This window comes from Lissotriton helveticus (genome assembly GCF_964261635.1).
Source record: "Lissotriton helveticus chromosome 1_1 unlocalized genomic scaffold, aLisHel1.1 SUPER_1_unloc_47, whole genome shotgun sequence".
In the NCBI taxonomy this organism is placed as follows: Eukaryota; Metazoa; Chordata; class Amphibia; order Caudata; family Salamandridae; genus Lissotriton; species Lissotriton helveticus.
In genome coordinates, this window is record NW_027611689.1 from 407568 (window position 1) to 433122 (window position 25555).

The 25555-nt window shown below is 49.6% G+C and overlaps 1 protein-coding gene across 2 annotated transcripts; it reads left to right on the top strand.

Moving 5' to 3' along the window:
* The first annotated feature begins 581 nt into the window (after positions 1-581).
* On the top strand, positions 582-24928 carry LOC144806118 (uncharacterized). Of its 2 annotated transcripts, none has more exons than XM_078672549.1 (3): positions 582-675; positions 17364-17435; positions 21432-24928. In XM_078672549.1, exon 3 carries the CDS (start codon positions 22522-22524, stop codon positions 23497-23499), a length of 978 nt encoding a protein of 325 aa, XP_078528675.1. In that variant the 5' UTR covers positions 582-675; positions 17364-17435; positions 21432-22521; the 3' UTR covers positions 23500-24928. The 2 variants fall into 2 exon arrangements, with proteins under 2 accessions (XP_078528675.1, XP_078528676.1); XM_078672550.1 differs by lacking the exon at positions 582-675 and adding an exon at positions 3893-4022.
* Positions 24929-25555: the final 627 nt, after the last annotated feature.

Here is a 25555-nt window from a genome sequence, read left to right on the forward strand (position 1 = left end):
GGCTCCATCTACTATGCTGCTGGCCCCCTCAAGAACTATGCACTCTCTGTCCTGAGAGCTCATGAAGGGTCTGGAGCCTGGGGCTCCATCTACTATGCTGGGGGCCCCCTCCAGGACTATGCACTCTCTGGCCTGAGAGCTCATGAATGGGTCTGGAGCGTGGGGCTCCATCTACTATGCTGCTGGCCCCCTCAAGAACTATGCACTCTCTGTCCTGAGAGCTCATGAAGGGTCTGGAGCCTGGGGCTCCATCTACTATGCTGGGGGGCCCCTCAAGTTTTGTTATGCCACTGTAGATCTCTTGGTTGATCCTCCTGTGCATGCAGTAAGTCCTCGTCTCCGATAATGCACATTGAAAAAAAGATGCATAGGCTTTTCTGTTTTCTGTTTCTGTGGGTTCTAAATTGTGGTGTTTTTTTCAGTGTTTTACAAACATTTAAAACATTTTTGCTCTGTAAAAATTCACAGGCTGGTGTTTATCTAAAGAATATTGAGTTTATTTCCTTCTCTTGCTCGTCGCTATTGACATTTCTAATATCCATCTATCTTCTCCTAATTTTCTTTTTTGACTTTGTTCTTTCAGGTGAAGTTTCAGTGTTTTGTTCACCTCCAAATCTGTCTCATTTCCCATTGATCTGTTTCCAGCAGTCTAGTCCCAGGATGTGCAGGATGGAGGTATGTTTGCATCTCATTATCTCACAAACATTTGATTGCAGCTGGTGAAAGTTAATTACTTTTTAATTTATGTTTTATTCTTTTAAAACACCGACAAGAGGAAACTCAATGAGGGATACAGGTTGCAGGGAGCATCAATGACATAATATGTGTGACATATGTAAACACATCATGCTTGGGCAGCATTGCCATTTACATCAGTGTCGGAGCAAGATCTACTAAGGCAGTGGTTCCCAAACTTTTGACTCTTGAGGATCCCCAGTAAGTCACTACTGGAAGCCAGGGACCCCAAAGCAATTTGTACTATTTAAATTTCAAAAATTAAAACAGAAGTTCGTGAAAAATAAACAAACAAGTGCATACCAAACAAATACTCTAATAGCTAAAGATTTGATTATTTTATAATTGAAAACGTTTTAAAAAATCTAAAGATTTTAATGGGAAGGTTGGTGCTGCACCTCGGCAACTAACTTTTTTCAATGTTTGCTTTTATTTTGCGGTATGAGGCTCCTGCTTCTGCCAGGGCTGTACTGGAAACCCAAGGCAGCCTTGGCAAATGTTGTCGGAACAGTCCCTCCACTGTGCGCACCAAGTGTAGCGAGTGAGCCTGACCTCTACAAAGGGAGCTTTGGGGGGCTGTCCCCTCCTCCAAATAAAATTTTGAAAAAATGGTGCATTTCAGATACATTTGTCATTATATATTTTATATTTTATTTTACAGCATAGTAAATGATGACCTTACTGTGTAGCAGGATACAACTATCTTTTGTTGGGGCTCCTCCAGGATTTCTTCACCATCACCCTCCAACAGTGCCTCTTATCTCTCCATAGCTCCTCTGTCACATGTATTGCATTTGTTTCATAGTATCTCTTATACCAGTGTAGGGCGGAGACAATGAATCATACATATGCAAATCAGTGTATAGAAATTGTTACATAAGGCAAAGGTGACGTCAAGGTGAGGGATTTATGTCATCTATACCTGTAAGCATTTTTATTTATCGCCTACGCAGCGCTCATGTACTGCATTGGAGACCTTCAGCCGTCGTTCAGCTCTTATTCCAAGCACATACTCGTGCATGTACCTTGCAGGAGCGCGCAGGAGCACGCCACAAGCACAGGTATGTGCTTAGAAAAAGAGCAGACCGCGTGCACGCACACACGCATGCACCACTCCCGGGCCAGCGTATCTTTGGAGACCACTCTCGCCTCAAGACTGGACACCAGGACACAACCCTGTTTCACACCCTCTAGCAACGCTGCCCGAGCCCTCCAAGGCTTCCCAGACTGCTACTTTTGCCCCAGGCCTGCTCCTTCACTCGGCAGGTGGGTAATTACCATGAGCTCACCCGGGTCCGGTCTTACACTCTCCCCGAGCACAAGGACCTCTGTAGTGGCACCCAGGAGATCACACCAACTTTTGGCCCTCCAAGGTTGCACTGCAGGACGTCACTTGATCATCTGCGGGATTTTCTGAGCCACATCACCTCTATCTAGAGGGGTTATTTCATTTATTGTTTTTCCTGTTTTCAATGTCTTCTTACAAGTTCTAGTTTACACAGTATCTTGGACTCTGCTGGATCGATAAACTTCCATCCCTGTAATATGCTCACTGTATGAAAAAGCAATAGAGAAATGAGGTATTTAAAAAGACACAGGGAGTGGTGTCACTTAACATTTGACTTTGACAATTCCAAAGGAAGAGACATTTCTGAATTTATAGACATAATCAGCACACATGTAAAGTGATGAAATTGCAACCAAGTCTCACTAAAATAGACATTCAATGTAACATTCTACTGAACTGTGTGCAGTACTCATGGGAAATATGAGAAAAGTTTTGCACCAAAATGTGGGACAGAGGGTCTGCTCTGTGCCGAATAGTCATGTGTGAAGTTCTAATTAATCCCCATAATTTGGAACAATGGGCCAGGTTTGTGTGAGACCTCAGCACGACCTCCAAATGTGTTAGTGTCACTCGTGATGAGTGAGGCTTGAGGGCTCTGATATATGCACGTCTGAATTAATGTCGCTGTCGAGGCACTCAAGGTTGCTTGCATGACAATGCTACAAAGAGTTGGCGCACTCACTAATCAGCGGTGTATTGATGACGAGCGTACTGTGATATAGGGGCCTATGTGAAGGAGTAGAATATTTTAGAGTAGTGAAATGCCCCTGCCCTGTTCTTCAGGCCAGTAATACCCACTCATTTCTATGATACAATGCAAACTGTGTGAGAAATTTCTGGTTCATACTTGGTTGCCCTATCTTAGGTATTAATTGTTTCAAAGATATATTGCTTCATTTTTTGTCAGTGAATCTTTATTGAGAGAGGATGGTGGTTACTGTAAACAAAAAAACAAAGCCTGCAAGAGACCGCTATCTTAATATTTTAGGAGACAGTTGTGCTCTTAAACCAGAAACTCAAAACCTAATTAGAACCTACATTTCAGTCTTGTTTGAGGATATAAAACCGTATCAAATATAAGAAATAAGCCACAGACACAGGAAAATTAGAAATAAGCTCCTTCAATTGTCACTTTGACACATGACCTATGCCTCATTGTCACTGATCTGGTGTCTTAAACTCCATGGTATTTACCTCTGTTTACTTTGCTATCTAGGACGTTGTGGATTTGAACAACTGCAAATAAATTATTTAAAAGAATAAATAACCTGCCCAGTTTAATTGGAAAACTGACTGATATTCTGATATATTCATTGAAATACAGATATATTCATTGAAATACAGATATATTCATTGTAATACAGATATGTTCATTGAAATACAGACTGTCACTTCCAGTTGTCACCTTTCTGTAAATACTCTTTAGTCCTTTACATCAGTGTTTTGAAGATGCTCATCTGAAGTGAAGCTGTAAATGCTTTTTTTCAGCAGCAGCCAAGTGTGAGACCCTGTACTTGAACTGTCTGACCCTTAAAGCCATTCAGGTCCGTGACATCTGAAATCCCAGGTCTTTACAGGTATAAATGCTTGTTTGTGTGAAATGTATTCACTCCTGGAGCCTGGAGGCGGTGGTTCCGTCAGCGGCCACCAGAGGGCGCTCCTCGCCTGCTGATGAAACCCACCGAGCTGCACATTGTATGAAAAAGAGAAGGGTTTCCTCTTCCGGGTCAGTGGTGGCAGAGACAGTACCAGCAGCGGCGGTGACATCACTTCCGGCCTCTCCTGGTGTGTCCAGCCTGCGGCAGAGGAGGAAGGGACCCTGTCTGTCTGTGTTTGCAGTTACCTCCATCTCAGACCCCCCCCAGACCCCCCCTCAGACCCCAGATCTGTTCCCCCGCAGGCCCCCAGGAGGAGAGAGCATGGACAGGTTTCAGCTCAGGTAGAAGCTGCCAAGTCACTTGGCTGCAATTTATGAATCCATGGATCAGATGTCCCTCCCACACCCCATCCCACCCCACCCCCACCCCCACCCCCTGAGCTGCCCAGGGTCAGAGGAGGAGAGGCCTGTCCAGGGGGGTACAGGAGGAGAGGCCTGTCCAGGGGTGCCGAGGAGGAGAGGCCTGTCCAGGGGTGCAGAGGAGGTGAGGCCTGTCCAGGGGTGCAGAGGAGGAGAGGCCTGTCCAGGGGAGCAGAAGAGGTGAGGCCTGTCCAGGGGTGCAGAGGAGGAGAGGCCTGTCCAGGGGGGTACAGGAAGAGAGGCCTGTCCAAGGGTGCAGAGGAGGTGAGGCCTGTCCAGGGGGAGCAGAGGAGGTGAGGCCTGTCCAGGGGTGCAGAGGAGGAGAGGCCTGTCCAGGGGGCGGAGGAGGAGAGGCCTGTCCAGGGGGCGGAGGAGGAGAGGCCTGTCCAGGGGTGCAGAGGAGGAGAGGCCTGTCCAGGGGTGCAGAGGAGGAGAGGCCTGTCCAGGGGGCGACGGAGGAGAGGCCTGTCCAGGGGGCGGAGGAGGAGAGGCCTGTCCAGAGGAGGGGCAGAGGAGGAGAGGCCTATCCAGGGGGCGGAGGAGGAGAGGCCTGTCCAGGGGAGGGGCAGAGGAGGTGAGGCCTGTTCTGAGGGAGCAGAGGAGGTGAGGCCTGTCCAGAGGAGTGCAGAGGAGGAGAGGCCTGTCCAGGGGGCAGAGGAGGAGAGGCCTGTCCAGAGGAGTGCAGAGGAGGAGAGGCCTGTCCAGGGGTGCATAGGAGGAGAGGCCTGTCCAGGGGTGCAGAGGAGGTGAGGCCTGTCCAGAGGAGTGCAGAGGAGGAGAGGCCTGTCCAGGGGTGCAGAGGAGGTGAGGCCTGTCCAGAGGAGTGCAGAGGAGGAGAGGCCTGTCCAGGGGTGCAGAGGTGAGCCCTGGCCAGGGGTCAGAGGAGGAGAAGCATGTCCAGGGGTGCATAGGAGGAGAGGCCTGTCCAGGGGTGCATAGGAGGAGAGGCATGTCCAGGGGTGCATATGAGAAGAGACCTGTCCAGGGGTGCAGAGGAGGAGAGGCCTGTCCAGGGGTGCAGAGGAGGAGAGGTCTGTCCAGGGGGGCAGAGGAGGTGAGGCCTGTCCAGGGGCGCAGAGGAGGGAGGAGAGGCCTGTCCAGGGATGCAGAGGAGGAGAGGCCTGTCCAGGGGTGCAGAGGAGGAGAGGCCTGTCCAGGGAGGATGTATGACGTTACAACGCATACTTTTACAACGCCTACCTTTACAACGAAACTTTTACAACGCAAAAACCATTACAACGCATACATTTACAACGCATGTTTTTACAACGCAGAAACCTTTACAACGCATACCATTACAACGTAAGTATTGGTAAGTATATAATAATTTTTTTAATCTAAATTAATTAAAATTATTATAATTTAATTTAATTTAATTTAACTAATTTAATTTAAATTTAATTTTACTTTATTTTTACCCTGTACCCCTGTACCCAAAAACCCAAACCTAGCCCTGAACCCTAAAAATACCCTTTTACCCAAAAACCCAAACCTAGCCCTGAACCCTAAAAATACCCTTTTACCCAACAACCCAAACCTGGCCCTGAACCCTAAAAATACCCCTTTACCCAAAAACCCAAACCTAGCCCTGAGCCCTAAAAATACCCCTTTACCCAAAAACCCAGACCTAGCCCTGAACCCTAAAAATACCCCTTTACCCAAAAACCCAAACCTGGCCCTGAACCCTAAAAATACCCCTTTACCCAAAAACCCAAACCTGGCCCTGAACCCTACAAATACCCCTTTACCCAAAAACCCAAACCTAGCCCTGAACCCTAAAAATACCCCTTTACCCAAACACCCAAACCTAGCCCTAAACCCTAAAAATACCCTTTTACCCAAAAACCCAAACCTAGCCCTGAACCCTAAAAATACCCCTTTACCCTAAAACCCAAACCTAGCCCTGAACCCTAAAAATACCCCTTTACCCAAAAACCAAACCTAGCCCTGAACCCTAAAAATACCCCTTTACCCGAAAACCCAAGCCTAGCCCTGAACCCTAAAAATACCCCTTTACCCAAAAACCCAAACCTAGCCCTGAACCCTAAAAATACCCCTTTACCCAAAAACCCAAACCTAGCCCTGAACCCTAAAAATACCCCTTTACCCAAAAACCCAAACCTATAACATTTTAAATATAATTATATACTTACCAATACTTACGTTGTAATGGTATGCGTTGTAAAGGTATATGCGTTGTAAAAACATGCGTTGTAAATGTATGCGTTGTAATGGTTTTTGCGTTGTAAAGGTTTTGTTGTAATGGTAGTGCGTTGTAAAAGTTGCGTTGTAAGTGTTGTATACCGTCCAGGGATGCAGAGGAGGAGAGGCCTGTCCAGGGGTGCAGAGGAGGAGAGGCCTGTCCAGGGATGTAGAGGAGGAGAGGCCTGTCCAGGGGTGCAGAGGAGGTGAGGCCTGTCCAGGGGTGCAGAGGAGGTGAGGCCTGTCCAGGGGTGCAGAGGAGGAGAGGCCTGTCCAGGGGTGCAGAGGAGGTGAGGCCTGTCCAGGGGTGCAGAGGAGGTGAGGCCTGTCCAGGGGTGCAGAGGAGGTGAGGCCTGTCCAGGGGTGCAGAGGAGGAGAGGCCTGTCCAGGGGAGCAGAAGAGGTGAGGCCTGTCCAGGGGTGCAGAGGAGGAGAGGCCTGCCCAGGGTCAGAGGAGGAGAGGCCTGTCCAGGGGTGCAGAGGAAGAGTGGCCTGTCCGGGGTGCAGAGGAGGAGAGGCCTGCCCAGGGTCAGAGGAGGAGAGGCCTGTCCAGGGGGGTACAGGAAGAGAGGCCTGTCCAAGGGTGCAGAGGAGGTGAGGCCTGTCCAGGGGGAGCAGAGGAGGTGAGGCCTGTCCAGGGGTGCAGAGGAGAGGCCTGTCCAGGGGGCGGAGGAGGAGAGGCCTGTCCAGGGGGCGGAGGAGGAGAGGCCTGTCCAGGGGTGCAGAGGAGGAGAGGCCTGTCCAGGGGTGCAGAGGAGGAGAGGCCTGTCCAGGGGGCGGAGGAGGAGAGGCCTGTCCAGGGGGCGGAGGAGGAGAGGCCTGTCCAGAGGAGGGGCAGAGGAGGAGAGGCCTATCCAGGGGGCGGAGGAGGAGAGGCCTGTCCAGGGGAGGGGCAGAGGAGGTGAGGCCTGTTCTGAGGGAGCAGAGGAGGTGAGGCCTGTCCAAGGATGCAGAGGAGGAGAGGCCTGTCCAGGGGTGCAGAGGAGGTGAGGCCTGTCCAGAGGAGTGCAGAGGAGGAGAGGCCTGTCCAGGGGGCAGAGGAGGAGAGGCCTGTCCAGAGGAGTGCAGAGGAGGAGAGGCCTGTCCAGGGGTGCATAGGAGGAGAGGCCTGTCCAGGGGTGCAGAGGAGGTGAGGCCTGTCCAGAGGAGTGCAGAGGAGGAGAGGCCTGTCCAGGGGTGCAGAGGAGGTGAGGCCTGTCCAGAGGAGTGCAGAGGAGGAGAGGCCTGTCCAGGGGTGCAGAGGTGAGCCCTGGCCAGGGGTCAGAGGAGGAGAAGCATGTCCAGGGGTGCATAGGAGGAGAGGCCTGTCCAGGGGTGCATAGGAGGAGAGGCATGTCCAGGGGTGCATATGAGAAGAGACCTGTCCAGGGGTGCAGAGGAGGAGAGGCCTGTCCAGGGGTGCAGAGGAGGAGAGGTCTGTCCAGGGGGGCAGAGGAGGTGAGGCCTGTCCAGGGGCGCAGAGGAGGGAGGAGAGGCCTGTCCAGGGATGCAGAGGAGGAGAGGCCTGTCCAGGGGTGCAGAGGAGGAGAGGCCTGTCCAGGGAGGATGTATGACGTTACAACGCATACTTTTACAACGCCTACCTTTACAACGAAACTTTTACAACGCAAAAACCATTACAACGCATACATTTACAACGCATGTTTTTACAACGCAGAAACCTTTACAACGCATACCATTACAACGTAAGTATTGGTAAGTATATAATAATTTTTTTAATCTAAATTAATTAAAATTATTATAATTTAATTTAATTTAATTTAACTAATTTAATTTAAATTTAATTTTACTTTATTTTTACCCTGTACCCCTGTACCCAAAAACCCAAACCTAGCCCTGAACCCTAAAAATACCCCTTTACCCAAAAACCCAAACCTGGCCCTGAACCCTAAAAATACCCCTTTACCCAAAAACCCAAACCTGGCCCTGAACCCTACAAATACCCCTTTACCCAAAAACCCAAACCTAGCCCTGAACCCTAAAAATACCCCTTTACCCAAAAACCCAAACCTAGCCCTAAACCCTAAAAATACCCTTTTACCCAAAAACCCAAACCTAGCCCTGAACCCTAAAAATACCCCTTTACCCTAAAACCCAAACCTAGCCCTGAACCCTAAAAATACCCCTTTACCCAAAAACCAAACCTAGCCCTGAACCCTAAAAATACCCCTTTACCCGAAAACCCAAGCCTAGCCCTGAACCCTAAAAATACCCCTTTACCCAAAAACCCAAACCTAGCCCTGAACCCTAAAAATACCCCTTTACCCAAAAACCCAAACCTAGCCCTGAACCCTAAAAATACCCCTTTACCCAAAAACCCAAACCTATAACATTTTAAATATAATTATATACTTACCAATACTTACGTTGTAATGGTATGCGTTGTAAAGGTATATGCGTTGTAAAAACATGCGTTGTAAATGTATGCGTTGTAATGGTTTTTGCGTTGTAAAGGTTTTGTTGTAATGGTAGTGCGTTGTAAAAGTTGCGTTGTAAGTGTTGTATACCGTCCAGGGATGCAGAGGAGGAGAGGCCTGTCCAGGGGTGCAGAGGAGGAGAGGCCTGTCCAGGGGAGCAGAGTAGGTGAGGCCTGTCCAGGGGTGCAGAGGAGGAGAGGCCTGTCCAGAGGGAGCAGAGGAGGTGTGGCCTGTCCAGGGGAGGGGCAGAGGAGGAGAGGCCTGTCCAGAGGGAGCAGAGGAGGTGTGGCCTGTCCAGGGGAGGGGCAGAGGAGGTGTGACCTGTCCAGGGGTGCAGAGGAGGTGATCCCTGGCCAGGGGTAGAGGAGGTGAGGCCTGTCCAGGGGCGCAGAGGAGGGAGGAGAGGCCTGTCCAGGGATGCAGAGGAGGAGAGGCCTGTCCAGGGGTGCAGAGGAGGAGAGGCCTGTCCAGGGATGCAGAGGAGGAGAGGCCTGTCCAAGGGTGCAGAGGAGGAGAGGCCTGTCCAGGGATGCAGTGGAGAAGAGGCCTGTCCAGGGGTGCATAGGAGGAGAGGCCTGTCCAGAGGGAGCAGAGGAGGTGAGGCCTGTCCAGAGGGAGCAGAGGAGGTGAGGCCTGTCCAGAGGAGGGGCAGAGGAGGTGAGCCCTGGTCAGGGGGCAGAGGAGGAGAGGCCTGTCCAGGGGTGCAGAGGAGGTGTGGCCTGTCCAGGGGAGCAGAGGAGGTGAGGCCTGTCCAGGGGAGTAGAGGAGGTGAGGCCTGTCCAGGGGTGCAGAGGAGGAGAGGCCTGTCCAGAGGGAGCAGAGGAGGTATGGCCTGTCCAGGGGAGCAGAGGAGGCGAGGCCTGTCCAGGGGTGCAGAGGAGGAGAGGCCTGTCCAGGGGTGCAGAGGAGGTGAGGCCTGTCCAGGGGAGCAGAGGAGGAGAGGCCTGTCCAGGAGTACAGAGGAGGAGAGGCCTGTCCAGGGGTGCAGAGGAGGAGAGGCCTGTCCAGGGGTTACAGTGGAGGTGAGCCTGTCCAAGGGCTGCAGAGGAGGCGAGGCCTGTCCAGGGTGGCGCAGAGGAGATTAGGCTTGTCCAAGGGGGTGCAGAGGAGGAGAGGCCTGTCCAGGGATTCAGTGGAGAAGAGGCCTGTCCAGGGGTGCATAGGAGGAGAGGCCTGTCCAGAGGGAGCAGAGGAGGTAAGGCCTGTCCAGAGGGAGCAGAGGAGGTGAGGCATGTCCAGAGGAGGGGCAGAGGAGATGAGCCCTGGCCAGGGGGCAGAGGAGGAGAGGCCTGTCCAGGGGTGCAGAGGAGGTGTGGCCTGTCCAGGGGAGCAGAGGAGGTGAGTCCTGTCCATGGGTGCAGAGGAGGAGAGGCCTGTCCAGAGGGAGCAGAGGAGGTGTGGCCTGTCCAGGGGAGCAGAGGAGGTGTGGCCTGTCCAGGGGAGCAGAGGAGGTGAGGCCTGTCCAGGGGTGCAGAGGAGGAGAGGCCTGTCCAGGGGTGCAGAGGAGGTGAGGCCTGTCCAGGGGAGCAGAGGAGGAGAGGCCTGTCCAGGAGTGCAGAGGAGGAGAGGCCTGTCCAGGGGTGCAGAGGAGGAGAGGCCTGTCCAGGGGTGCAGAGGAGGAGAGGCCTGTCCAGGGGTGCATAGGAGGAGAGGCCTGTCCAGGGGTTACAGTGGAGGTGAGCCTGTGCAAGGGCTGCAGAGGAGGCGAGGCCTGTCCAGGGGGGCGCAGAGGAGATTATTCCTGTCCAGGGGAGCAGAGGAGGAGAGGCCTGTCCAGAGGAGGGGCAGAGGAGGGGAGCCCTAGCCAGGGTGCATAGGAGGAGAGGCCTGTCTAGAGGGAGTAGAGGAGGTGAGGCCTGTCCAGGGGTGCATAGGGGGAGAGGCCTGTCCAGGTGGGTGCAGAGGAGGAGAGGCCTGTCCAGGGGTGCATAGGAGGAGAGGCCTGTCCAGGGGTGCATAGGAGGAGAGACCTGTCCAGGGGTGCATAGGAGGAGAGGCCTGTCCAGAGGGAGCAGAGGAGGTGAGGCCTGTCCAGGGGTGCATAGGAGGAGAGGCCTGTCCAGAGGGAGCAGAGGAGGTGAGCCCTGGCCAGGGGGCAGAGAAGGAGAGGCCTGTCCAGAGGGAGCAGAGGAGATGAGGTCTGTCCAGGGGTGCAGAGGAGGAGAGGCCTGTACCGTGGTGCAGAGGAGGTGTGGCCTGTCTAGCGGTGCAGAGGAGGATTGGCCTGTCCAGGGGTACGGAGGAGGAGAGGCCTGTCCAGGGGTGCAGAGGAGGAGAGGGATGCAGAGGAGGTGAGGCCTGTCCAGGGGTGCAGAGGAGGAGATGCCTGTCCAGGGGTGCAGAGGAGGCAAGGTTTGTCCAGGGTTGCAGAGGAGGTGAGGCATGTCCAGGGGTGCAGAGGAGGTGAGACCTGTCCAGGGGTGCAGAAGAGGAGAGCCTGTCCAGGGTTGCAGAGGAGCTGAGGCCTGTCTAGGGATGCAGAGGAGGAGAGGCCTGTCTAGGGGTGCAGGGGAGGAGAGACCTGTCCAGGGGTGCAGAGGAGGTGAGGCCTGTCCAGGGGTGCAGAGGAGGTGAGGCCTGTCCAGGGGGTGCAGAGGAGGAGAGGCATGTCCAGGGGTGCAGAGGAGGTGAGGCCTGTCCAGGGGTGCAGAGGAGGTGTGGCCTGTCCAGAGGGGTGCGGAGGAGGTGAGACCTGTCCAGGGGTGCAGAGGAGGTGAGGCCTGTCCAGGGGTGCAGAAGAGGTGAGGCCTGTCCAGGGGGTGCAGAGGAGGTGAGGCCTGTCCAGGGGTGCAGAGGAGGTGAGGCCTGTCCAGGGGGTGCAGAGGAGGAGAGGCCTGTCCAGGGGTGCAGAGGAGATGAGGCCTGTCCAGGGGTGCAGAGGAGGTGAGGCAGGCCCAGGGGTGCAGAGGAGGAGATGCATGTCTAGGTTTACAGAGGAGGAGAGGCCTGTCCAGAGGGAGCAGAGGAGGCGAGGCCTGTACCCTGGTGCGGAGGAGGTGAGGCCTGTCCAGGGGTGCAGAGGAGGTGAGGCCTGTCCAGGGGTGCAGAGGAGGTGTGGCCTGTCCAGAGGGGTGCAGAGGAGGTGAGACCTGTCCAGGGGTGCAGAGGAGGTGAGGCATGTCCAGGGGTGCATAGGAGGAGAGGCCTGTCCAGGGGTTACAGTGGAGGTGAGCCTGTGCAAGGGCTGCAGAGGAGGCGAGGCCTGTCCAGGGGGGCGCAGAGGAGATTATTCCTGTCCAGGGGAGCAGAGGAGGAGAGGCCTGTCCAGAGGAGGGGCAGAGGAGGGGAGCCCTAGCCAGGGTGCATAGGAGGAGAGGCCTGTCTAGAGGGAGTAGAGGAGGTGAGGCCTGTCCAGGGGTGCATAGGGGGAGAGGCCTGTCCAGGTGGGTGCAGAGGAGGAGAGGCCTGTCCAGGGGTGCATAGGAGGAGAGGCCTGTCCAGGGGTGCATAGGAGGAGAGGCCTGTCCAGGGGTGCATAGGAGGAGAGGCCTGTCCAGAGGGAGCAGAGGAGGTGAGGCCTGTCCAGGGGTGCATAGGAGGAGAGGCCTGTCCAGAGGGAGTAGAGGAGGTGAGCCCTGGCCAGGGGGCAGAGAAGGAGAGGCCTGTCCAGAGGGAGCAGAGGAGATGAGGTCTGTCCAGGGGTGCAGAGGAGGAGAGGCCTGTACCGTGGTGCAGAGGAGGTGTGGCCTGTCTAGCGGTGCAGAGGAGGATTGGCCTGTCCAGGGGTACGGAGGAGGAGAGGCCTGTCCAGGGGTGCAGAGGAGGAGAGGGATGCAGAGGAGGTGAGGCCTGTCCAGGGGTGCAGAGGAGGAGATGCCTGTCCAGGGGTGCAGAGGAGGCAAGGTTTGTCCAGGGTTGCAGAGGAGGTGAGGCATGTCCAGGGGTGCAGAGGAGGTGAGGCCTGTCCAGGGGTGCAGAGGAGGTGTGGCCTGTCCAGAGGGGTGCGGAGGAGGTGAGACCTGTCCAGGGGTGCAGAGGAGGTGAGGCCTGTCCAGGGGTGCAGAAGAGGTGAGGCCTGTCCAGGGGGTGCAGAGGAGGTGAGGCCTGTCCAGGGGTGCAGAGGAGGTGAGGCCTGTCCAGGGGGTGCAGAGGAGGAGAGGCCTGTCCAGGGGTGCAGAGGAGATGAGGCCTGTCCAGGGGTGCAGAGGAGGTGAGGCAGGCCCAGGGGTGCAGAGGAGGAGATGCATGTCTAGGTTTACAGAGGAGGAGAGGCCTGTCCAGAGGGAGCAGAGGAGGCGAGGCCTGTACCCTGGTGCGGAGGAGGTGAGGCCTGTCCAGGGGTGCAGAGGAGGTGAGGCCTGTCCAGGGGTGCAGAGGAGGTGTGGCCTGTCCAGAGGGGTGCAGAGGAGGTGAGACCTGTCCAGGGGTGCAGAGGAGGCGAGGCATGTCCAGAGGTGCAGAAGAGGTGAGGCCTGTCCAGAGGTGGAGAGGAGGTGACGCGTGCCCAGGGGTGCAGAGGAGGTGAGGCCTGTCCAGGGGCAGCAGAGGAGGAGAGGCCTGTCCAGGGATGCAGAGGAGATGAGGCGTGTCCAGGGGTGCAGAGGAGGTGAGGCAGCTCCAGGGGTGCAGAGGAGGTGAGGCCTGTCCAGAGGTGCAGAGGAGGAGAGGCCTGTCAAGGGGTGCAGAGGAGGTGAGACCTGTCCAGAGGTGCAGAGGAGGAGAGGCCTGTCAAGGGGTGTAGAGGAGGTGAGGCCTGTCCAGGGGTGCAAGAAGGTGAGGCCTGTCTAGGGGTGCAAGGAGGTGAGGCCTGTCCAGGGGTGCAGAAGAAGTGAGGCCTGTCCAGAGGTGCAGAAGAGGTGAGGCCTGTCCAGAGGTGGAGAAGAGGTGAGGAAGGGGCAGAGGAGGTGAGGCCTGTCCAGGGGTGCAGAGGAGGAGAGGCCTGTCCAGGGGTGAGGAGGAGGTGAGGCCTGTCCAGGCTGCATAGGAGGTGAGGCCCGTCCAGGGGTGCAGAGGAGGTGAGGCCTGTCCAGGGGGGCAGAGGAGGAGAGGCCTGTCCAGGGGGGCAGAGGAGGAGAGGCCTGTCCAGGGGTGCAGAGGAGGAGAGGCCTGTCCAGGGGTACAGAGGAGGTGATGCCTTTCTAGCCGGGCAGAGGAGGAGAACTCTGTCCAGGGGTGCAGAGGCGGAGAGGCCTGTCCAGGGGAGCAGAGGAGGTGAGGCCTGGGGTGCAGAGGAGGTGAGGCCTGCCCAGGGGTCAGAGGAGGTGAGGCCCGTCCAGGGGTGCACAGGAGGTGTGGCCTGTCTAGCAGTGCAGAGGAGGAGAGGCCTGTCCAGGGGTGCAGAGGAGGTTAGGCCTGTCAAGGGGTGCAGAGGAGGTGAGGCCTGTCCAGGGGTGCAGAGGAGGTGAGGCCTGTCCAGGGGTGCAGAGGAGGTGAGGCCTGTCCACGGGTGCAGAGGAGGTGAGGCCTGTCCAGGTGGGCAGAGGAGGTGAGGCATGCCCTGGGGTGCAGAGGAGGTGTGGCCTGTCCAGGGGTGCAGAGGAGGTTAGGCCTGTCAAGGGGTGCAGAGGAGGTGAGGCCTGTCCAGGGGTGCAGAGGAGGTGAGGCCTGTCCAGGGGTGCCGAGGAGGTGAGGCCTGTCCAGGGGTGCAGAAGGGGAGAGGCCTGTCCAGGGGTGCAGAAGGGGAGAGGCCTGTCAAGGGGTGCAGATGAGGTGAGGCCTGTCCAGGGGTGCAGAGGAGGTGTGGCCTTTCCAGGGGTGCCGAGGAGGTGAGGCCTGTCCAGGGGTGCAGATGAGGTGAGGCCTGTCCTGTGTTTGGGTGGTTCATAGAAGGTGGGGCCTCTCCTGGCCTGTCTGGATGAGACTTTGTTGTAACCAAAGTACTGTAGTGACAATTGTATTATTAAGCAGAAGAAGATAAAAATAAAAATAATGAGAGCTCAGACAACATTTTTCCAGATGGGTGACGAAAGTGGTTCTCACGGATTGTATTCTTGTTTTGATTCTGGGTTTGTTGCTGGTATGAATTTGGATATGCACGGCGTTGGTGTACAGAATAATGATGCTCAGTATGTGGAAGGAGGAAATGTTGTTCCTCTGGGTCAGGGCCGGACTGGGAACCCAAACCAGGCCTGACAATTTTGACGAACCAGCTCCCTGCCTCTTTTGTTGCTGGGGGTGATATAGCAGCACCACAGCAAAACCAGCCCTGAGTGACCAATATGTTTCCCAGCACTGAACAATCGGTCCCCACTCTTATAGCCTCCTGGGGAAAAACCGGAAGCCCGTTACGGCCAGTCCGGCCCTGCTTAGGGTATAGGGTTTACTAACAGTGGCAATTTAAATACCTCAAACACTAATAATGTGCAGAATAAGACATGATCGGTGCGATGTTTGCAGGAACCTGGGAAACTGGAACATGAATCAGATGGCACAGAATGCGATGTCACAGTCAATGGTCCCAGCCCAACTGGCCTCTGTGCCGAGCATGCAGAATAAAAGGCAGATATATTGGAACATGCCTTCAGTCCAGAGAGTCCCACAGCCCAGTGCAGAATAGAACGCCAAATTCTCAACAAATTCAGTATTTCAACAAAATCCTTCAGTGATTAATAAGGATTTTCCACAACTTCCTCCTGCACTAGGAGTTTCTACTGGACTGAATCAGACTCAATGACGGTGCCTGAGATGGGAGAAGGATTGCATGCTTGGTGCAGTCCTAGAGGTCACCCAGAGTGGCCCTTTTGTAGAAGAAGTAAATGGCAATCCAGCATCTCTTTTAATCAATGAATGTGCCTCCCGTTCCACAGTCAGACTGACGGCAGCTCCCAACCCACCCCTCTTGGGAAAGGAGTCCAAGTTGTAAGCATTTCAAATAAACAACTAATAAGCTGTCAGCAAATGTTCCTGTACAAATTGGGCCATAAATGAATGGCCACAAACTTAAACTGTGATTAAGATCCAGTTATTATGTTAGGGAATAACCTTGTAAAATGACTTGTGGCTTTTAGGGGAAGAGTCACAATTCATTATTCATTTTGTAGGTGTGGTTTATTAAATTTCATTTTGTTGTGCCATGTTTTCATGAACTTTCATTGATTGATGTAATTTTTAACTCATCATGAACCATGTCAATAATGTGTTCTCTCTGTCTAAAAACGTATAAAATGACTGCTTTGGGATATTTGCTGGAATTGTTTTATTTTATCATTTTCCTAAAGGCAGACTACATGTCAGTCCTCTTACTGATATTGAACTTAAGAACTTTTTCTTGATTTTTAAAAAAGCAGATTCTATGTCGGTGTGCTATTTGATATTATAGAAAAACGTTTTCTTATTTCTTAGCACACATTTGTTGTGGTGGTTGTGGTTGTCTGTCTATTGACTTTACATCGAGAATTATTTCTGATTCTGGCTTTTGATATACTTTAGATGTTACTTTTATGTGATCCGCCTGCAAATATTATGATAATTATTTCTCTGACTGAGTACCCATGTTTATGCCTTCAGTAATTATTTGAAACCTTTAATATAGCTTTGTAGCTTGTTGTAGCTCCAAAGGCAAGGGCCTTTACCAAGGGAGCGGTCCTTTAATGGGCAGTGTTGCCTGCTACGGCTGACTATAAGTTCATTAAACTGTTTGCCCCATGTGGGCAGAATGTGTCAATTAATAAAACAACAGTGTCCGGGGAGACCAGGGGCTTAAAACACCTCCGGTACTACGAACTGCTGTAAGTGGTAATGTTGAACAGTTAACAGCCACATGCAGGACCATGGCAGTTAATTGTTGAACATTCACAGCAATAGCTGTTAAAGGATGCTGAAGTCAGCCCCTGGCTCTCCCCGGGCTCGGCTAAACTGCTTTTCATCATTCAGGTGAGCCGGGGAGATACAGGAGATGAACAGAACACCCCTCCTTCCGAGACACCAGTGACACTGCGAGCTACTGGAGGAGGAAGGAGGGAGGCTCCTGTGTACCCTGCTGCAGGCTCTATCTTCTGCCTTCTCCTGCCCAATCCCTATACTTCAGAGAGGCCGAGTATGTGTATTAGGACATTGTAATGTTGAGAGCAGCGGGCCTATATCAGGTTGTGTAGGCTGCTGCTGCTCCGTTGTCTTCAATGGAGGTCTAAATATTTCAATGTTCCAAGCTTTGTCTCGTGAAGGATTTATTTATACTGATCCTCCGCATCATCCCTTCAGATAAGTTATAGATAAAAAGCGCCAACACATTGAAGCTTTGTTGCTTCCATTGCTCAGCATTCAAACTCTGTATCAGCTTGAACTTGAATTGCTGTTGCTCAGAGAGCATGGTTTGTATAAATATAAGAGTCTGGTTGACTAATTTATTAACGGGGCAGAATTATGTCCAAGGACTTTAACAGGCCTTTTGTGAACAAGATTGTTTTGATTTGCAAGTTTCATGGTCTGCAAATGGAAAGATGGGGGTTATGAAGAAGTGGACTGGGTTGTTAGGGTTTGTTCTCTGAGACTGTGGGTGCACTCTATATTCACAGAGACCTTTTCCAGCAAGGAATCATGGTTCTTGGTGAACCAAAAAAGTATTTATTCATACCCATATTTGCTTCACAATGGCCTCCAGAGAACAAGGGATTCTTTTGTTTTGTAAGTTCAGGACGGTTATTTGTAAAATGTGATGAAGTGTGATAGTCGTGTGACGCAAAACTATTTCTTTACTTCCTTTCAAGGTATTCTGGGATGACCAGGCAGTGCAGCGTGGCTGCCACCCTTGGAGGAACAAAATATAATATAACTGTCAGGTAAGGATTCCTATAACTCTTAAGTTTCCTTTTCCCCTGTTTCTTCTTTCTCTATTCCCTTTCTTGATCTCTGTTTTGTTTTTGTCTCTTCCACTTCAACATTTGACTCCCTCTGTGCACTATTCTTGTTGTTATCAACCTTCTGATAATAATATGATGGAGCCACATTCCTTCTGGAAATGTTGGGGGTGTAGTGCAGGTCCAGTTCCTTCTTAAGTCAGTTTTGCCCAGCAGTTCCTTAACTATTGGCACATTTGTCTTCTCTACACCATGTGATACTCTCCCCCCTCTGACTGTTCTTTTGGCGTCTATTCTCTCTTGATCTGACTTCCATCTCTTTACGTCCTCCTAAACTATCCTTTTCTGTCTTATCTACTACAAGCAAAAGGCACAGTATATGTGTGTGGACACACATGCACACAAGGCTTGCTTTAGGATGGTGCAACCGGTGGAGCCGCACCTGGTGCTGATCTTGGGGGCACTGTGTTTAGAAGTAACTTATGGGTTCACAAGAATCTGCTGCACAGTTCCCTGTGCTGGAACATGTGGTGAGAGTGGAAGATAGCCTTTTTTCTCTTTCTTCTGTTTTGTGTTTTTCTTTTCTAGACCCTTTTTCGTTTTCTTTACTGTCGTGCTGTTTTTTTCTCAAATCAAATCAAATCAAAGATAGCTTTATTCGGTGTTTGTACAAAAAAACCATAAAAGCACATTAGTTATAAATACTCTACATCCATGTCATACATTAGGCATATTATTACTCTAGACATCCTAATATTTCCATTAAGAATATTAAAAAGCAAGTCTTAAAACAGTTAAGAAGGTTAAAAGGGTTAAGCAGAATGGACCTGGGTAGTTTGTAATGTACTATAAAAATGTAATAAGGTACAATATAATACAGCGTACAAACAATTTGTAAACATTTAACCCTCGTCCCTCTGCGTCTTACTGCGTATTTAAAAAGAAATCTACAGCAGAGGGGACCTGGGTAGTTTGTATAGTACTATGGAGTGTCATAATGTACAGTATAATACAAACAGTTTCCAAACATTAAACCATCGTCCCTCTGCATCTTACTGCATACTTCAAAAAAGCAACCGCTGCGTGTATAGTAGGTTCATCTTGTAATAGGTAAAATCTAATCAAAGCTGGTTTACATTGCCTCAATCCCCAAGTCTTGAGAATGGGTAGCAGATAGCGCTTCCTTCCCCACTCGTAGTATTTGCAAAAGAAAATGCAATGAATGTTTGACTGGGTTGATATGTCGTCACAAGGACATTTAATTAAGGAGGCAGACCAGTCATTTATAACGGGGAAAGATATCAGTCTATAAAAACAGTCTGTTCTCATCCGTGTCAGTAGCATTCTATGATAACTAGGGAATGCCAATTCCAGGTATGGATGTAGACCTGGCCCATGAGAAATGAGACGGTGGGAAGTAACCGTAGGTTTATTAGCATCAGTAAACCACCGCCTGTCTTCTAATAACCTAAGACAAATTTCCTTTAGAACTTTCTTGGGCATTTGCGTACAAATACTTGGTGTCGTATACAGATCTGGATGGCCAATAGAGTATAACATTTTTTTTTACATAAGATAGCCAGGTGAACCTAGTAGCAGCTGATTGATTCATGCAGTCTTGGATAACATCCCTACTGAAGGCTGTCTCCTTGGAGGACCATATCTTGTGCCACAGCATGACTGGGGTTATCTTTATGATATCTATGATGTGGACTCGGTCTAATTCTTTGTGGCATACGGTCGTGGAGATGGATCTTGGGACTGCAAGCAAAAACCGAAAAAAAGCATTTTCTAATGTTTGAATTTCTGTGCAGTCGGCCGTCCCCCATAAGCCTGCACCATATGTTGCAGTTGAGACGCACTTCGCTGCGTAGATCTTAAGCAGAGAATCGACTGGTTTCCCCCCCAGTCTCTTTGCAAATTGTTTTAGTCGCCTATGGTGCGGGTGAGGGCCAGGCTGCGAGTGGTAATGGCTGTGGACCATGTGCCCCTATTATTAAAAGTAATGCCTAAGTAAGTGAATGTTTTTGTCACACCTATCTTTGATTTATTCACAAAGGTTTTGCAGTCAATTTTAGTGTTGTTTGTTGGGGTACAACACATAGTGAAAGTTTTACCCACATTAATCTTCAGCCCTCTGTTACTCATGAAGGTTGAAAAGCCAGTTAGAGCCTTCTACAGGCCTATCTGGGTACGTGACATGATAACGGCGTCATCGACATATAAGAGTAGTGGTACCGATTCGCCGTTAATTTTAGGGTAGTCAACTTCCAAATTTGTTAAAAAATCTGCTACTCCGTTTATATATAAATTAAAAAGAAAAGGGGCAAGAATACAGCCCTGCCGTACGCCCTTTTCTTTGGCAAACTTTTTAGTTAATTCTCCATTTTTGCCATTGGAGAAGTGTGGCTCAATGGTTAGAGCGGCAGACTCTGATGCAGAGGTCTGGCACCGGGACCAGGGTTCGATTCCCGCCTCGGCGGGTCTTGGGCTCAATTTCCCCGGACCTGATAATTCTCGTCTCGGTGCCTAGTCTAATCATGGGTCCCACTCTGTGACTCTGGGCAATAGCTTGCTTAATCTCCACAACGGCCCCAGCAGCGCTGTGGATGCCTGGCTTCACCTTGGGGGTGCCCAGGAGTGGACATTTCACAGGAAAGCCAGGATGGGTTCCGCAGCGGTATGAATACAGCGCTACGAGGCCTCCGGGTAGAAGTGCGCTATATAAAATACAAACATTCAACATTCAAACATATCGTACTGTGGCACCTGCATCTCTATAGAGTTCCTTGATGAAATTCAAAACATGTGGGTTTATCCCCATCTTAGTCAGGGTGTTCCATAACAGATTGTGATCCAAGCAATCAAAAGCCGAGCTTAGATCGACAAACGTCAGAAACAAGTTCCCTTTCTTGACAGTCGTGTATTTATTCATAATCAGTGCCAAATTTAAGCTCTGCTCGACCGTGCCCAGGCCACTCTTAAAACCATATTGGAGTTTAGAAAGAACCCCTTTGCATTTGGCGCAGGTTTGCAGTTTTACCAATAAAATCCTGCCTGCTACCTTCATCAGGGAGTCAAGGAGTGAAATGGGTCGATATGATTTTGGGTCCTGCCTATCACCTTTTTTGTAGATAGGGATTACAATTGCTTCGTGCCATGTGGCAGGGACACCTATTTGACTGTAAGTATTCAATACGTTTGTCAAGAGTGGAGCTCAGAGTTCTATATTTTCTTTGAATATGTCAATCGGTATTCCATCAGGCCCTGGGGCTTTTGAATTAGCACTCTCTCGTATGGCTTGCTCGACCTCTAATGGAGAGAAAGTAATGTTCAGAGGAAAGGCGCTCATGGTGGTTGGTACTTCAGACTGTGATGGTGTATCAGGGGTTGCAGTGCCTGGGTCCTGTCGGAGGAGTATGATGAGTTCTGGGCCACCAAGTAAGTCCTTATCATCCGCACAATTTGAAATAGTGAATTCCACTGAGCTAACTGGACACAGCGTCAGTCTACAGTGGCATTTAAATCAGTGATTACAACAAGGTGAATTTCTTTGTTCAATAAAATGTCCCTTCCTAGATCACTGGAAAAAGGAATAGATTAACAGTCTAGGTGGGCAGGGGAGTAAATAACATCTGATAATTCATTAAAATTATTTCAAATATCTCATTGTGATGCCAGCTTTTGCCACAGAAATTGAAAATTTTCAGTGTTGGCTGCTTCTGAGAATCTGTGTCACAATATATGTGCAACTTGTGTTACTTTCTTAAATATTAATTACGTTTTCTATCACATCCATGAGCTCCAGTAATCCAAAGCTCCCGATCTACAGTGTCCCCGAGCTGTTTCACCACTATCAGAAATGATACTCAACTCATTTCCTGGCTTGTTTTTGTCCATACTTTCTTTGTGCAAAGTATAAGGTCACAAATATTTTTTCTTTGTGTTTATTTACAATTTTTGACTCCATTTCTACAGGTGACTGAAGCATGAAGAGAAAAAAGAAGGTTTAAATTTAGTGAAACACAACGAAAAGGATTATTTCAAGGAAAGTTAAAACATTCTCGAGCTCTTGAGAAGAAAACACATTCTATGTGCCAGGAATGGTGAGGATGTTGGTGCAGAAGAAAATGGTGAATGTGAAAGTTGTCAAATCCCTGTAGTAAAATGGCCATAAATGTTTATCAAGGGTCAGGAACTGAGATTGAGGAGAACATTGGCCACAACTGATACCTACACAGTGCACTTGAGAAAACTCAGTGTTGTAAATTCTGTTTGATGGTTTATGAGAAATGCTTTGGAGACGCAAATCCTCCCCAACAGATCAGCATCCGTAGACGTGTTGTGATGTGACAGAACCGTCAAAAAGACTAATATCCCTGGTTTACAAGCGGAAGCTCTTGTCTCTGTCTCCTGAAGATGAGAGGAGAGAAAAGGTTGTTTAAAAGAAAGTCATTGTAAATACACTTTCTCAGATGTCGTTACAGCAAAGATGCTGGATTACCATTTCCAATATAGGAAGATTTTCCCCCACCAACTCTGTCTCTTGGGTTGTTCCGAGTGGTTTCAAAGTGTCCTGTAACTCCAAAGTCGATCATTAACCAATGAACAAAAAAGCATATTCTGGCACAGAAAGTATAAAGGGGCCCAGTGTTACGCTATTGATAATTCATAAACCACCCTGGCATGCCCTAATCATCGGTCATTACTGGTATGAACAAACATACCTAACAGGCAAACACTAAAGCCCAAAGACCTTAAAACTCCTAAATCAAATGTGATAAACTAGAATCACTAAATAAGACTAATTCAACTAGAGGGAATTCACCAGGGCATAACTTGGAGAAAATGAATCCATGAGGGCATCTTAATCAATACAAGGGGCTCCTCGGTGAAAGTTAATAAGACAAGTTAGATTGGTGCCTTTAAAGGTAGAACAATGATCTCCAGGTAAAAACTATCATTAGTTAAATATATGTTAAGAAGAGCATCTGAAATGTACTTTAGAAGTTAATGCTGAGTTGTAACATAAACAAGTACACAATCAGAAATCAAATTTAGTCTTAAGATGGCATGTATCCAGGAACAAAGCCAACTTGGAGAAACAAACAACTCGAATAAGAGCAATGACTGTGAGAACAGCTTTAGTCATCAATCCCACCTCACTAAACATGAGAAAACTAGCGCTGGAGGAAGACCCCATCAGTGCCCCGAATGCCAGAAACACTTCAATCACAAATCCAATCTCACTTTACATGAAAGAACCCACACTGGGCAAAAACCTTATCAGTGCTCTGAATGCTGTAAAAGCTTCAGTCAGAAATCCCACCTTACTGTGCATGAAAGAACCCACACTGGGCAGAAACCGTATCAGTGCTCTGAATGCTGTAAAAGCTTCAGTCATAAATCCAGCCTTACTGTACATGAAAGGACCCACACTGGACAAAAACCTTACCAGTGCTCTGAGTGCCGGAAAGGATTCAGTCAGAGATCCAGTTTAATTGAACATGAGAGAACTCACACTGGACAAAAACCTTACCAGTGCTCTGAGTGCCAGAAAGGATTCAGTCAGAGATCCAGTTTAATTGAACACGAGAAAACTCACACTGGACTAAAACCTTATCAGTGCTCTGAGTGCCGGAAAAGCTTCAGTCAGAAATACAACCTTACTGTGCATGAAAGAACCCACACTGGGCAGAAACCGTATCAGTGTTCTGAATGCCAAAAAGGTTTCTATCACAAATCCGGTTTAACTCAACATGAGAGAACCCACACTGGGCTCAAACCCTATCAGTGCTCTGATTGCCAGAAAAGCTTCAGTCGGAAAATAACTCTCACTTACCATGAGAGAACTCACACTGGGAAAAAACCTTATCAGAGCTCTGAGTGCTGTAAAAGCTTCAGTCAGAAATACAACCTTACTGTGCATGAACGAACCCACACTGGGCGTAAAAGGTATCAGTGTTCTGAATGCCCCAAAAGCTTCAGATTTAAAACAACTCTCACTTACCATGAGAGAACTCACACTGGGCAAAAACCTTTTTAGCTCTTTGAATGCTGGAAAAGTTTAAGTCGGAAATCTGGTCTCACTCAACCTGCGAGAACTTACCTGGAAAAAACCTAGTCATTGTTCTAAATGCCTGGGAAGCGTCTGCTGGAGATTCAGTTTCATTCAACAAGAGAGAACCCACAATGAGAAAGAAAATGACTCGTGCTCTCAATGTTTCAAAAACTTTAGTTGTAAATGTAACCTTTCTATATAAGAGAGACAATGTGGGAGAATAAAAGGTTCTCACTGTCAACCCGAGGAGGAGCTTTCAGCATCACAAAACATTTACATGAAGCAGCCACAAAGACACCGCTCCATTGATTGTCCTACAAACTCTACTGAGAAAAGCACGCAGCGAGGGATGGAAATGCTTGAATTAACCTCATTCTTTTGTAACTATTTGTGGCCTCATTCCATTCAGCGTGTTTTGTTTGCTGAGTGTTTATAAGCAATGACTGACCCACAAAGTCCATTGGATCCTGAACTTTGAGGCCACGCCCCCAAGGGTCTGGAATGCATGTAACCTCAAACTGTTTCCAGCCTTATGAGCCTCACCAGGGGGCTGCAGCAGGAGTCCCTTTGTCGTAGGTCTCTATGGGACCAACATCTGTTCATGTCTGTACCATGTAGGGATTATTATTGAGAAAAACTAAAGGTGATGGATGAACTGGTAGCTAATCTCGGCAACATCCCGCCACATCATTCTCTAGTCTCTGTGTAACTACAGACGAGGCCAGCCATATGCAAACCACTCTTGGCTCTACCCTAAATAGTCCTAATGACTTCTGTTCCAAAAGGACACAGCCTCGTATTACAAAGAACCACACGAGTGGCCTCTTTCCATCTTCTTTTTGTTTCAAATGGAACCTGCTATCCCCTTAACCATGCCTCTGGCCTGCCACGTTCCATGCTTTGGCTCTTATCATCAACCTTGAACCATTCCCATAACTTGGAAGCTCGGAAGACTTCGCAGCTGTTGTAACTGCTTGAAGTTTCCCGCATTTTGATGACTGTGGATTCAGGTTCAACTTGCTAGCCCAACTCTACTCTGTGAGAATTTTGCACTTCAAGCCACTTCTGTGCAGCTCGTCACCTTCTGATACTGATTCAGCCAAAAACCTTGCATCAAATTCCAGTGTTAATCATCACCAGAGACTAAACTTATCTTTGTCCTCTCGAGCATAGCTACCAAAGTCAGCTACAATTTTGTAGGTGACTTCCTGTTTGATTCAGTGGAACTGCTGGTTTTTTATTCATTTACCTTTTTGTTTGGTTTTGACAGTTGTTTTTGCTGATTAATAATCCTTAAATCACTGTCCACCTTTAGATTTTGCTTCTGAATAATTATTAAATATTCTTTTTGCTCTAAACTTGGTTTGAATCTTTAAGTTCCTTGTCTATTTTTAATAAACTGTATTGAAATTTGTGACTTCCACTGTTTTTCTTTACCTTCGAGCGCCCCTTAGGCCATTCTGCTCAAGCCACGTTACCAAAATCATGCTAAGCACACTTTAGTAGAAGACACATTTACCTTTGCTGACCAAAGTTTGGGAAAAGCAAAGCAGACTGACTCCAGAAAGCACACTACCTAGCTGGAAAGGTTACTCTCTTAGGTGGCATCTGCACCAACTGTAGATGCAAAAAGTAAAGATTATGAGGGAAGCTGTTGGTATCTGTGCCCCAAGAATTTGAGGCTGCCACCCGCTCTCAAACCGTTGAAAGAGTTAAAGATGCACCCGTCAGAGATTCATGTCTCAGCAACTAAGACTGCCCGCTCCTGTCATACAACACTCACACTGTTACCTGAATCACACTCCCTGTGCAATGTACACACTTTTACATAAACAAGCTGTGTTGTGCTTTGTGAAGAGGCTTTCACCCCCTTTATATGTAAAGGATTTTCTGTGATCAGACACCCCAGGCTCCCATCTCTTCTAGTGCGGATGATAATGTGAGAACTGTAACGAGATCACAAACAAGAGCTGTATTGAGAAATAATCGTCTTCCAAGTCACACAGTAGTTTGTAGTTCTTTATTAGTATTTTAAATGTAC